This window comes from Lutjanus erythropterus, chromosome 17 (genome assembly GCF_056507025.1).
Source record: "Lutjanus erythropterus isolate fLutEry1 chromosome 17, fLutEry1.hap2, whole genome shotgun sequence".
NCBI lineage: Eukaryota > Metazoa > Chordata > Actinopteri > Lutjaniformes > Lutjanidae > Lutjanus > Lutjanus erythropterus.
In genome coordinates, this window is record NC_139333.1 from 13,536,379 (window position 1) to 13,550,785 (window position 14,407).

Consider the following 14,407-nt stretch of genomic DNA (forward strand, 5'->3'; position numbering starts at 1 on the left):
ATTCCAACAGTGAGAATTGTGTCCTTTGCTCTTTTGTCACACACCAAAGATCATGGTGGGCAATAATTCATTTTGGTTAAAGGTACTTTTTGGATTAGATGCATACTTGCCAACCTTGAGACCTCAAACAGGAGCAGGACTTCAAAACCAAAGCAGGGGTTTCATAAATTTTGTTTCCTGCATTCTGGTGACCTTTCAAGAATTAAAATAACAAAATATGACAGATAACCTATACCTGACTGACTATAAATGTTTTCTTAGGGTACGTTAGTTAGGCTGCACTTAAAAAAAAGTGCCCCTTTCCTTTAAAACTTTCTGCAAGAAATGGAAAATCTTCTTTCCAGGTCATCTGAAATTTGAGTATTTCTTTCACATTAGGCTGTATTGTTATCTGAGTAGAAGCAGTACACTTTTAGGAGGCTTTCTTATTCCTTGACCCAGGCCCGGATCTGAGTACACTTGTCCCCAAAGTCCAAGTTGATTAGTGCGAACTAGTAACAACATGAACGTTTTTGCTGTGTAGGTGATAATGTACTCAGGTACAGAACAACACTGCTAACGTGACACCAACCATAGAGCTGGAGGGATTATACACGGTGCACTGTGCCAGAAAGAGGCTGCCTGGGGGTATCAAGTTTGTTCAACTGTTATTGGAGCACAGAGCAAAAAGGGGTGGGATTTGGGACAGGTGAACTGTGACCCTGGGAGAGGGCAATGAAAAAGTCTATGGATAAAATGTGTAAGGTTGGCAAGTATGTTTAGAAAATTAAAATATCATGAGACAGACAGATACACCGCATGAAGATTCACAATCATTTGAACATCTAACCCTGTTCATAGTTTCATCGACTGTCATGGCGTCCACATTCTTAAACCTGGTGACATTATTTCATAAACACTTACAATCAGACCATACACGTGTGTGAGTGTGTTCTTCACAGTTTGACATACATTCTTGGAAGACGTGAAAACAAGAACTACAGTGCAGTACAGTACACCACTGAGGAGTTTTGGCAGCCTCGTTCTGTGCTGTCAGTTATCGAAAACACTGAATACACAACATGCAAAATGGGTTAAAAAGAGAAATTCAGGGAGGGTGGTGGCTGACACGGAGAAGAGAGCAGAAGAGAGACACTTTTGGAAGAATGACAAACCAAACATACCACCACAGCCAGAGGAGCGTAACCACGAGCTAGCATGACATGCCTGTCGGCACACTCGCTGCTACGCTAGCTTGATGTGCCCCTCAAAACTGTGTGTTTATCTTGTACTCTATTTAAATAAATTGTAATGTGCTTTACAAAATGAAATAACAGCAAAAGGCAGATAAAAAGCTTGAGAGCAACCAGACGGGTCTCTCTGTGGTTTTCGTTGGTCCTGACTCTCATAGTCTCTTAATTGAATTTAAAAACTGACTATGCTTATTTGGCAAAGGATGACAGGGACTGTGTTAAGGAGAGGCAAGTGGGGGAAGATGACTTGGGAAGTTTTCCTTTGGATCTTGATGCTCATATTGGTTTAGTTCTTGCTCTGCTCACTGTAAGGTTTTGATGGACCAGCAAAAACCACAAACATGCAAACATAACAAAGCACATGAGGAATGAAATATGATCCTCTCATGTCATAATACAATCAGTGAGCACTAAAAACTTTCCAGCCTCATTCATTTTGTCAAAATATGCTAGAGAAAAACACGACTATGTTGTTTATCTGACTTTGTTTTCTTTTTACTGCATGAAAAGGAACTCTCGTTTCAATCTCTTATTATTTTGGCAAACAAAAGCCTGCCAGTCACTAGACACATCAGGAAAAGGTTCAGACATTTAAATACAAAGACATGACAGTGGCCACACAGCAACATCTGGAAGGCCACTACCCAGCGGAAGACATTATCCATAAAGCCAAAAAATGAGTCTCCTCGGAAATATTGGTATTGTTCTAAAATTCCAGCCATTTGTCCACACCGCTCAATCTGTCTTCCACAAAAAGTGACAAGCAATGAGTCATGATGGTGATGCATGACTTTATAAACCACTCATGAGAGGGACTAGTGGTGAAGAGGCACAGCCCCGGAGGCCTGGAATGTGACTCACACATGCTAACAGGGTTTGTTCTGCTTAAAATGAAACAAAAAGATACATCTCAAACAAGGATACGGCTGGGATATGGATGGATGAGATAAAACGGAGCCACGCGAAGAATAAAAACTCTTACTATGAGCAAATACTTGCAGATACAACAGCCTACATGAGCAGTTTATTCTGTGAGGGCTGTCTGGTGGCAGCAGCAGTGGTGGTGAGACTGAGGTTTGCTGTGGAAAATGTCCCTGCAAAGGGAGCCCTTAGTTCCTCACGGGGACAAGAGTTTTATAGTTACAGTCTGTAGAAGTTACTGCAGAGACCTGGAGCAAGTAGGCCCGTTTTTTTAAAGAACATTTTAACAGCAAATGTTGAAAGGTTGTCAGGTTGTTGTTGAGTTTGTTTCAACAATGAAACGTGAGGAGGCTTGTCTTGTTGCTGAAATCAGTCAGTCTCTCTCGTGTGACAAACACTTTTGAATAAAATCCTCAGAGGAGTATGCGAAGTGTGATTCTTATATGTCAAACAAAGTGGCAGGAGACAGTCAGAGGAGGAGGAGGAGGAGGAGGCTGCGGGTCTAGAAGGGGGGCGAGTGGACATTTCCGCTGTCGTTGTCAAGGGAGGGAATGGCGTCTGCTTTTGTCTACACTTCATACCCTTTTTAATGGTCCCTTTTTAAGGCAAACCAATTGGACAAAAAAAGACAACTGACATTACAAAGACAAAACTTGAAAAATAAAAAGGAAAATAATTATACAATATACACAAAACGTGGTCCTTAAAACAGGTAGGGTACATGCAGTCTTTCTAATGTGCAGTGTTCCCGTGACAGGGGAAGATAAAGGACTCGGGGAGGCTGGGTAAGGGTTCATGAATGCGGGCGATGGAGGGAGAGGTAGGGCTGAACGCTGCTTTCCCATCATGCTTTGCTGCACTTCCCCTTCTTCTCTTTGCGCTGGAACTTCCTCAGGCGTCTCGTCCAAACGTCCCTCCACTGGATCACCAGGCTGTTTTTGTCAGCCATTAGGCCCACGCGCTCCGCCCCCGGACTGGTGGCTCCAGCCCCGGGCCCGACCCCGGGACCCACCGCCCCCGTGCCCGTTCCACCGTCGCTGCCGCCCATCACCAAGAAGCGCTTGCTCATCTGGATCTTCGGACATTTGCAGGCGAGGTCTTTCATGTGTACCCACAGGATGTTGTCGCCTCGCTTCAAGGGCTCGCCGCGGCTCTTGTACACGGACACCACGTTAACGGAGAACTTAGCCCAGTCCCCCACCGTCTCCATGTCTAGCACATTCACTTGGACCGCTGAGGACACATTCATGAAAAAATATGCTCAGGTTAGTACTCCCAACACAGTCTAATGTGACACTTTTTATGATGACCACATCTATAGCAAATTAAGGGGCATTCATAGTGTATTATAACACCCCAACTATTTGCTTTCATCCCATAGTGAAAATAAAACTTGACAAAATGTATTTTGTCTTTTTTTTATTTTGAATATATCATATAGGGTTTATTCTTTAAGGTTACATTCCTTAAGCAGTACTTGCTATTTTCTACACTTTGGCATATTACATTATAATATGATGCAGCCTAGAGTCTTTTAAATTACATTACACAACAGGTATTATCGGCCTGATATCAGCCTGTCACAGCTATATCAATCTATATATCTATATCTCTCTTAAGCCTGGTTTAATATATATATATATATATATATATATATATATATATATATATATATATATATATATATATATACTTTTATTTATAGTTATTTACAATTATTTAAAAAATAAGTCAAAGTTTACTGTTTCAGTGCCCTTATATCATTTAATGTATTAACAAACTGTAAAATATCCTGCTTCCATTACATATCTTTGTCATAAGTGTTTATATCGATCATTTATTATGAGGGATGATGTATGTTTCTGTTCTATATTCTGTATATTATATTCTGTATAAAGATAGGGTTAGGGTATTAATACATTCATATCCAAATTTTTTTAACTTCCTAAATTCAGTATCAGCCCCAAAAATCCAGTATCAATCAGGTTCCTTGACCACCAACAAAGAAATGTTGACTGTTGAAATAGTCCATCAGAAAGCATTATGTGCTAATGAGCGTAGTTATAAACTCTTGTGAATGCATTATAATCCACTATGAATGTCCCATAGCGGATTATACAGTAGATGTGGTCTACCAAGTACATTTATTATGTTATGGTTGTTAATTAATTAATTCCACTGTTTTACCATAATCCTTCTTGCAGTATTTCTTCATGTTGATCTTCAGGTTGCCCTTCACTGGTTTACAGTAGGACTCACAGTCTGCAAAGACAAGAACAAGCACCATTCACTCCTGTGACGCAGGCTGTAACTCCACGGCTCTTCTTAAATACACTTACTGACTGACACTCAAATTACACACCTAAAGGGACACTTACACACTTGAAATGTGAATCATTGCCACAAGGATACATTTTAGGACTCTTTCACACCGTTTCGTAGTGCATTTTGTGGTGCTCTTGTAGCACATAAGTAGCGACCAGCACATCTGTAATGCGAAGTTAGTGTGACTAAACACTGTAAATTGTTATGTCCTGTGAAACCACCAATAAACACACTCAGCAGCATCAAAATAAATCACTGTGTGCTTATGTCTGCACATGCACGCAGGCCAAGGCTGTTACAGGCCTGCTTGCATTGTAGAGCTGCAACAATTTGTTTGTTTATCAATTAGTTCAACTATTTTAATCGTTTTGAGCCTTTTTCTTTTTTTATAATTAAGAAAAAATGTCCAAATTCTAAGGTTCATTTTTCACAATTTTCTAACATTTCAGTTAAACAACTAATCGATTAATTGAGAAAACGATCAACAAATTAATCGATGATGTAAATAATCATAAGTTGCAGCCCTATTGTTATTGGCCAAAGGCTACACAGGAAACTGGAGCAGGTTGGATAATGTTGAGCCTGGTTTGTTTTTTGTGTGCTAAAATACAACAAAGACAAATCACACATCAAACCCCAGCAACAGCTGGTACTGGGAGGCTGTTGTGAAACATACCAGAGTAGTAAAAGTGTTCAGTCTGACATGTTTTCTGGGATCTTGAGGAAAGACAGAGCGTGGTGGAAGCAGGTCATGGTTGGATGTATGGGAATAGACCTTGGCTGCCAGCGTGACAACTGAGACCACACATTGGACAGATGACCTCTACTGACCACTCAAAAGGCGGAGCCACCAGTGAGATGAGGCGTTACAATTACGTTTGTGACAGTTAAAATGCAGCTTTTGGCTGAGTGACCAGTCTCAGATCTTGCTACTCCAAAAGCAGCTTTAATTTGGTTTAGTTGTCATGTGTTTATGAGTGCCGCTTTCAAGTCCAACCTTCTTCACACAGTTAGACAAATACAGAAACTGCTCTGAAAACAATTCTGCTCTAAATTTCGCAGGACTTAAAGTAACTACCTCACTGAAAAAAAATTGATGATAATAATAATGATTTAATTTAAATTTAAATAAACTGATGTTGAAAAATGACAATGTACAACACTTTCTATGGTCTAAGAAAGTTGGAGATATAGTTGCTTCCAAAGCCACCAGACTCCTTTAGCAAAAACAGAAATTTTACCTCACTGCACATCTGGTCTGCCACTGCCTCAATCGGCTCATTTGTTTGTGTTTTTGTGTAACTTCAGCGAATTCAAACAAACCAAACCAACCAACCAACCAAACTGGCAACTTCTGTGTTCTACGAGTTAAAATTAACGCTTTTGTTTAAGGAGTTTGGTTGTTTGGAACAATATTTGGCTTATATAATTGCGGTTTCCCATCAGAAATGGCTGTCTGATGGCAAGGTAAAGCAGTGGAAATATTCTAAATATGGCGTACACTTAAAATAATATTGTTTTGGTTTTTTTAGGTGGTTTAAGTACGTTATGTTGCTGACCCTGTCCACAGCAGTTCATTGCTTAGTTTCTTGCACTGGTACTCATGCTGGGTGCGTGCCGACTGCCATCTACTGTTGGTAATACGCTGATTATGGATAAGTACCTCATACAACCCCACTTAAAAAAAATCTGAATTATCCCTTTAAATCAAATCGAGCACATGCAAGTAATAAATTCCCATGGTTTGTTTCTTGTGATCCTGAAATATTTATTTTGTCATCTCAACATTAAAAAGCTTCTCTGTGATACGTTTTCCATGAGCTGGGAGCAGAGGGAATGGAGAACAAAGAAAACAAAATTAAATGAACTTTCAAAAACAGATGAAAGTGCTCACGTTAAAAACCGATAACACTAAATTTATAGCATTGCACACTTTGTTTTTAAACTGTGCTCATGGTAACTACTGTTACTGGAACTGTGACAAGAAAGAAAGGAGACACTGTTGATCATTAGCAAAGCTCTACCGTGCTTGACTTGATGCCACTGGATTTTATGAACCGTAGAATTTTGGATCCACTTATTTCAATTACAAAACTATGAGAAAGTTAAAAAAAAGAATCTGAAAATGATGGACTGAAAATGTAGAGAATGCCAAGAAGCTCATTTTCCAATATGGCTCTGGTAAGTTTTAGTGAAGAGGGCACGAGAAGCTGACCATGCTGCTCGCTTGGAATGTCAGGGCATGAAACTGAAAAAACACATGGCTGGTATCTGCGGTCAGGCCTCTCATTGCCTTCAGAAGGAAAACCATTCAGTCATGTTGCTTCCCAAAGCAAACCAAATAAAACTGCTGGACATGAAATGCCCCAATTAGAAAAAAATAACGTCGTGAGAGAGAGAAATTACGCTTTCTGGGTTGCATGAGAGAGTTAGGGGTGTTGCATCGTTCATTTTGGGGGAAAAGGACGAATGGAGCAATGGAAGGAGGGAAGAAACAGGGGACCAGGGAGCCCATAAAAATGTCCAGGAGGCTTGGCTGTATATCAGAGCGCTGGAGATTTTATTAGCCAGAGAGAGGAGAGAAAAAGGAAAGAACGGGAGAAAGAGAGAGCAGATGGCAGCTTCCAATAATCTCAAGAGCGGGTGACTTTAAAAAAAGTGATGAGTGGAGGTGTAGATGTGGACGGGTGCAGAGGTGTGCGTGTGGATGGATTTGTGTGTGTGTGTGTATTACTTATAGACAGTGGTGGATACAGGCTGTCTGAGGGGCAGGGCAAAAAAATAAAGGGCACCGCAGTACGTGTACGTGTTTTGTCCACTGCATGGGCACTCTAAAGGTCACTATATCACATTTTTTCCATTGGAAGGGCACTTCTGAGGGAACTTTATCATTTTTTGTTCACTAGAAAGGCACTCTAAGGGGCAGTTTATCATGTTTTGTCCACTGGAATGGCACCCTATGGGCACTTTATCACATTTTTTCACCTGGAAGGGCACTTCAGAGGGAACCTGAACATACTTTCTCCATCGGAAGGGCACCCTGTGTGTACTTTATCACATTTTGTCCAATGGAAGGGCACCCAGTTGGATACTGGGCCATTCTAGAAGGCACTTTATCATGTTTTAGATATCATAGTAGCATCCAAGAGAACACTTTTGCTGTTTTCCCTCCCTGAGTCCACCCATGCTTACAAATGTTAAAATAAATCATGTTAAATATCATAGCTTGCTTAAGGTCTTTTTCATTATGAGTGAGCGTGTGGTTTCATGTGCAGATCATTATCATGTAAGTGTGCATGCAACTGTTACAGGCATGCATTTGTATGAGATGTGCATGGATTTCATTAGATTATGGCCATTGTGTGTGTGAATGTGTGTGTGCGTGTGTGTGTGTGTGGTATACAGTGGCTGGCCTAAAGGTATCAGTAGTGAATTGCTGGCTGGGAGACAGTGTGTGTTTTCCCATGAAGAGTCACTTACTGCTGGCTGTTCACCTGGAAAAGCTCTGGGTGAATCGCCCACTGACCCAGAAGACCGGCTCACTGAAAACACTCACAATTGGCTCTTGATGCCCTCGTTCCCTTGAGCCCCTCTCACTGTGCCATGACAAGGACAAATTGCATCCACCGCCCCTTACACAAAAACATTTTGGGGCCTTAGGTTTCTGATGGCGGACCTCGTTCTATGGTAGTTTAGGAAGGAGAAAGATTGGGGAAATGCTCTGGTCTGTTCGGTAGGGCCTGAGGTGAATTGGCGATCAACAACTCTTGTGTTCTAAGACCCCGTAACATTTTCCCAGGGAAGTAGTAAACACAAGAAAGGGCTGAACTGTGCATTTTCGTTTTCAAAAAGGCTCAGAGGCTCAAGTAATGAGAGGAAACAGAGTAAGAGGAGTTGTACACGTGAAAAGAACCAGCAAATGTGAGAAAGTTATTGTCGATATCTATTTAGAGAAAATATTTAAAATGATTTAAAATATTTCTGGTTGAGTGCTGGATGAGAAGATAGATACCACTCTTATGTCAATGCAGTAAATATGCAGCTAAAGCCCTGTGGCCACTTAACTTAGATTAGCAGCTAGCCTAACTCTATCCACTGTAGATTTGCAAATCTTTTGCATTTTTCTAAACCAGTAGTTGAACATGTAAACAGTCAATAATCAATTAATCATTAAAAAAAATGATACAAATGTATGTCCTGAGAAAAGCTCCAGAGAATTGTTACACAAAACATACATCTTAACTGTGATTAATTGATTAGTGATTAATACTTAACATCCAAAGGAAACAAAATCTGTTACATCTGTCTAGAAAGTGTAAAAGCAATGATTTGTAGGGGAGGCAGACAAACAAAACTAAATTTAGTTTAGCCTAGGGAATTCCCAACATTTACCGTACAGACATGAGTGGTGTAAATCTTCTTATCTACAGTAACTCTTGGCAAGAAAGTTGATAAGCATATTCCAAAATGTTGAACTGCTCATTTTATGTTTTCTCTTTCTGCAGAGCTCAACTGTGACCACCCACTTTTTGAATGGCTCCGTTTCTGGAAGTGATTTTCTAATTCATTCAATCCATTGTCTCGGTTTTTTGAAAATCCTTATATTAAGAGTTTAAGCCTTGGAACCATGTCAACCAACTAGGAGATGAATCATGGTCATAAAAAATGATTCAGAGCAAAGAAAAAAGATACATTAAATGGAAAAATTGGGAAGATACAAGACTGTGTATGTAATTATTTTAAATGCAACAAAACAACAATTTTCACTGTCATCCTCATCTCTAAAACAAAAGCAGGATGTCAGAAAGGGAAACCATGGTTTCTCTGTGGGAAACATTATGAAGCTCAGCGATCGTAGAAGGAAGTAGTCGTTCATGGGTTCATGGATGTGGTACAAATTGCCAGGGTAACAACAAGCGCCACCAATCAGAGATGTTGCTGTTACACTTTATGATTGTGGGTAGAGTAGTATTTCTCCATGACACTGCAAATGAATCATGTCTGTCTTACAAATAAGGTTGATATCATACAGACCTGATCGTATCACAATCTCAAAGCTTGTGACAAGTCTGGCTGGTTGGTCACAACCTTCTGGCTAATAATCAAAATCCTTCCAAAACTTCCAAAAGCTCATTGTTGACCTCTATACCATTAGATTTAATAAGAGGAAAGAAGTGCAGCTAGTGTTAAACCCTATAACTCATACCCTCAAAGTGTAACTGTACATTTAACTTTTGAAATGTAAGATGTCTGTAAGTCAGAAGTGCAATTTTCAAAATATATCATTTGTAGTAGAAAAATGGTGTAAAAACAATAAAACTATACGCTTTGAATAGTGCAGTAAAGTATCAATGGCAAAGTGGGAGGTGTGATCTGCAGTGAGAGTGATGATTTATGTTATAAACCCTCTAATGAATCAACATTTCCAAATCAACACCACCATTCAAATCAAACAGCCGCAGAATGAAAAATAAGGGCAGGGTAATTGACCGGAGCCTAAATTGGACAGTTGGAGGGAGAGACTGAACAAATTTCCCCCAGTCACTTGCCAACACTCTTTTCACGCCTCAGAACTCTCCCTTCCACTATATCTCCCGGCTAAACGTTAACTAATCACCTGCCTATCTGCCGGCCTTGGCTCTAAGCTGCGGCTATATTCTGAGCCCAGCACGGCTCCACTAACTTGAGGTTAGCGGCCGGGGAAACTGTGCCAAGGACACAGGTTTTTAAGACAATGGAAAAATTCCTCAGGTCCCAGTGTACTCGTTTTCTTTGCCGAACTTCAAAAGAGGGGGACCCCACCCTTCATTAATATTTATTCCACACCTTAAAACTGAAGTCCAGAAATATTAAATAATATGTTTTTGTTCCTCTCATAAAGCAGCGGTGCTTATGGGCGAGGTGCAGAGAGCGTGTATACTAACCTGCTGGTTCCTCTGTGCTGCTCTCCACAGGTGCGGGGTTGTCCACAGGGATTTCTAAAACACACATATGAAATACAAAGTTATTTCACTGGTTAAATGTAAATCCCTGCCTTTCAAGTACAGGCTAAGTGATTTGGCTGAATGCCAGCAAAGAGTGCATGTGTGGTCAAAGAAATGAAGTATGTCTGAATTCATTAAAAGTAATTCCAAAGAGTGGGTATGGGAAGGTTTCGTGAATATTTTAAAGCAACAGACCCACAACAGAATACAGAGGGTAAGCTTAGGATTATGGAGAAAGTGTTCTTGCTCACCAAGGCCAATAAGAGAAAATACCAGGGTTGTCGTGCAGTATTGTGACATATGTCAACTATGCACATGAAAACACATGGGGAATTGCAGACAGACATGCTAGATAAACACTGACAGACTGACAGGGATACTTATTGGTGGTGAGAGGGAAGACAGGCTCAAATAAACTGTGCATTCCACGGACTAATGTGGTGGTTTCACTGTCATTTTTAAGGAATACACTGAAAGATCCAGAGACAGTATAAGTGGAAGAAATAAGAGCGGTCAGAGGACCAAATTTCAGTTTTGAGTCAAACTCAGTAAATGCTACGGTTGTCACAATTTCAATTTTAAATAGAAAATTGATTGAAATGAAATTTCTGTTTCAGTAATCAAAGTCAATAGCAGAATAACCCCAGTATGTTTTATTTTTCTCTCCACCCTCACCTACTTGTGGTGTCCGAGGCGTGTCCCAAGGAAAAAACATTTGGAAGACAACAGCGTACTGTAGCTTACCAGCTGTTATATCTCACCTTTTACCATATAGACTATTTTTTAAGGAAGAATTTCAAAATGTAAATGACAGTTTTCCGGGCATAAAACCAATGATCTGTTGATCTTTACAAATCAAAGCTTGATAGTCTAATAATGACACAACTCTCAGTGCTAAATCAAATTGTTAAAATCAAAAAATCTAATCAAATCATAGACTTGGAGAATTGGGATGGGATGAATGGAGTGCCATGATTCTTGAAATCCACAATTTAACATGTTTTTTATTTTAAGGCCACATTTTGATGTGATTTTTCAATTTAAACTTCTTTTTTTTTTGCACTACTGGTTATGCCATTGTTAGACTATCAAGTTTTGATTTGAAAAGGACATTGCCAGATGTTGCAAGTAAAAAAAAACAAATACTGGGAGAATTATCTACTCTGCCTCTTGATTCAATTCTAGAAATCAAAAGTTAATTTCGACCAATTTTCAATTTAAGATTAAAATTGTGACACCCCTACCATAGAATGTATATTATTAGTGAACTGATCCCCCGTATTGTCACCTAAAGCTTTCTAAGGTGCGCTTGTGAAACTCTCATTGTGGTGCCTCTGGCCATCACATCTCAGCAGTGCCTGACTCAGCTAACTCCCAGCTAATCTAAAAATGGGCAAAGAGATGGGGTGTGGTTGGAGCAGAGGCAGCTGAATGAAGCAGCTACCTAGCCGCTAGCCATCTGAGATGGTACCAATTTCAATATTTGCTCATTTTTGGCTCAGCATCTGCCCTCTTTTGGTTTGGATGTGCGTGCACGCTCCTACTTGTAAACTCAGTAGACGCACCATAAAATTCACTAATCCAGTCCAGTTCACTAATCCAGTTTGGAGAAATCAGTCTATTCAGAGTCGGCACACTTGATACATCTGAGACAAAAGTTGCTTCTTTGAGGCAGACTGATTAAAATGAAAAGGTGGCTGCACTAGATTAGTCTTGTCCTCCCCTAACAGATGCTGGGTTAACACTGCAGTGTAATCTCCATGCAAGCATGTATAGACAGATGGACAGATGGCAAGGGGGCAATTTTGGTTGGATCGTCTTGAGACAGATGCAGCCCTCCCTCGCTGTGCCCGCTGGCGACTCTAAAAAGTGCCTTGTGGAATTCCTCCAGGACTTCTCTTCTAATCGTATGCAACTTTCCAATACAAATGCTAATGCTAACAACGGGCCCTCTGCTTTTACTGTAAACAGAGTTACTGGAACGCTGGCTTCGCATCCACCCAGAGGATCTGCTTTTGATTGGATTTGGAGGTTGACGGTTTGAACCGAGCGAGTGGGAGTGTGCTGGCGGGAGGTATGGGGGGGTTAGTTGGAAAGCTGTTTTGAGGCAAAAGCAGCAGTTGTCTCTCTGAAATTATGGACACCCCGCCAACAAAAACAAACAAGGGCACAGAGCCTTGTGAAGCCAGGCGCAGCTGCTAGAAGCCACTTTGAGTCCGTGTGCCCTTGTGGCCACATCGTGTGAAGACAGACAGATGATGAAAGGATCATTCAGATGAGGGGTGCTGCCATCATCCTAATTGGCTGCTTAATGGGCTTGTCTTCTGTCTCAGGGTCCAGGAGCCTCAACAGGAGGTAAGACGCCCACCATGAGGCCATATTGACACACGCAGTTGTCATTAATGCATTCGTAATGGATCCAAAAGTGTGCATGTACTTAAATGCGCATACACAATCCGTCTTGTTCTCACTGGATGGTTCAGTAGCACTCACATGAGTGGGGTCTGCCATCCATGACCACAGTTGTTTTCTCCTTCTCGCCCATTCGCCATCTGCTGCATGTGAGAGAAACAACATGGCAGCATGTGGCACAGTGTGGCACAGCCCAGTACGGCACTGTGTGGCACGCTTTGCTTTGGTGGAGGTTGTCTTGCGAGTGTGTGCAATGTGTGCCTGCACCGCCTGGCACACAGTGTGGTGGAAAGTTGCCTTCTATTACGCATGCCTGCATGTGCCGTGCCACTGGCAAATTTCATAATCCACACGCACACATACACGCTTGTCACAGGAAATTAAAAACCTGATGTCGACGTGCATATTACAACTAGGAGTCCACACACACTATACACTGCTGTCAGTGAGCGGAACAACAATAACCTGGAGTTCTCACACTACCAGGTCTGTACTGACTTTCACTTTAACAAAGATCGAGTTTCAGTTCAGCCTGACATTACATCTGGGTCCCTGTTTGCACACATGTTTTGTGCCGTTCTCTATGAAATTATCATTGCATTTTCAGTGGCCATGCAAACCCACAGAACACATGTACAGTATACAGTATATACAGAGCAGAGACTGCGTTGGGTGTGTCTGTCAGAGGGCCAGAATGACTTTAGGCTACAGAGAAGTGTGCTTCCAATTATGCTCTGTAATCTCCATGGTTTGAGTCTGTGTTACTTTTAGTATAGTTCACGACTTTACTGTAACTATGTATGATCTGTTTTGTTATATGATGTTCTTCACAATAGGGCTTTTCAGCGTTTTACAGTTTTTTGCTGTGAGTCACTAACAAGCTGATAAAATTACCAAGCTGAAGACAGCGTCAGGGCCCGATCAGACAGAGTGCAGTTTTGGCAGTGAGAGGTGTCTTTTCCCTGTTGTTTTCTACAGACAGAACAAGCACAAAGCTCTATAAGCGCTTTTGCTAGTGCACCCTGAGCGCCATGCATTTTAGACACTCGAAACGCCTTGTGTTTTTGCAGGAGACCTCTGAACACCTCAAAATAAAATTAAAAGCACTGAACCCCACTTGTTTTTCCCCATTGTCCAATCGGATTAATTGAGAGACAAGCTTTCTGTGGTGGTGAAAATAAGGTTTACAGGTGCTTAGAAATAAGAATCATGGTGGCTGTTGCTGGATACCTGGAGTTTGACTTTTACCATCATAGTTACCACCTGGAGCAACCTGGAGGCAAACTAGCACAGTACTTGAGATTTTGGGCAAATTGTTTTTATTAATTTAAACTGTATTAACTTGTAACATGGAGTTCACAGTTTTTATTAAACTAACATTAATTAACTTTTAATCTCTTCCTGGGCAAGCTGCAAGATGACCTTCTGTTCTGCTCTTTCTGAGGGTCTTATGTACCCACATGGATCTCAATGTGTCCAGCGTAGTATTTGGAAGCAGCTTTAGGTGGCTGACTATTAATCTTGACCATACTT

General features: G+C 40.9%; 1 protein-coding gene across 2 annotated transcripts in view; it reads right to left on the minus strand.

Moving 5' to 3' along the window:
* Positions 1-250: 250 nt before the first annotated feature.
* The window catches only part of ntn2 (netrin 2), a 60,266-nt gene continuing 46,109 nt past the window's right edge, over positions 251-14,407 (minus strand). For both annotated transcript variants that reach the window (XM_084740851.1, XM_084740850.1), the window contains exons 5-7: positions 10,403-10,456; positions 4,341-4,415; positions 251-3,386 (exon numbers count right to left, since the gene is read on the minus strand). In XM_084740851.1, the coding sequence (XP_084596977.1) occupies positions 2,998-3,386; positions 4,341-4,415; positions 10,403-10,456 (518 nt within the window). In that variant the 3' untranslated portion in view covers positions 251-2,997. The remainder of the gene's footprint in view (positions 3,387-4,340; positions 4,416-10,402; positions 10,457-14,407) is intronic.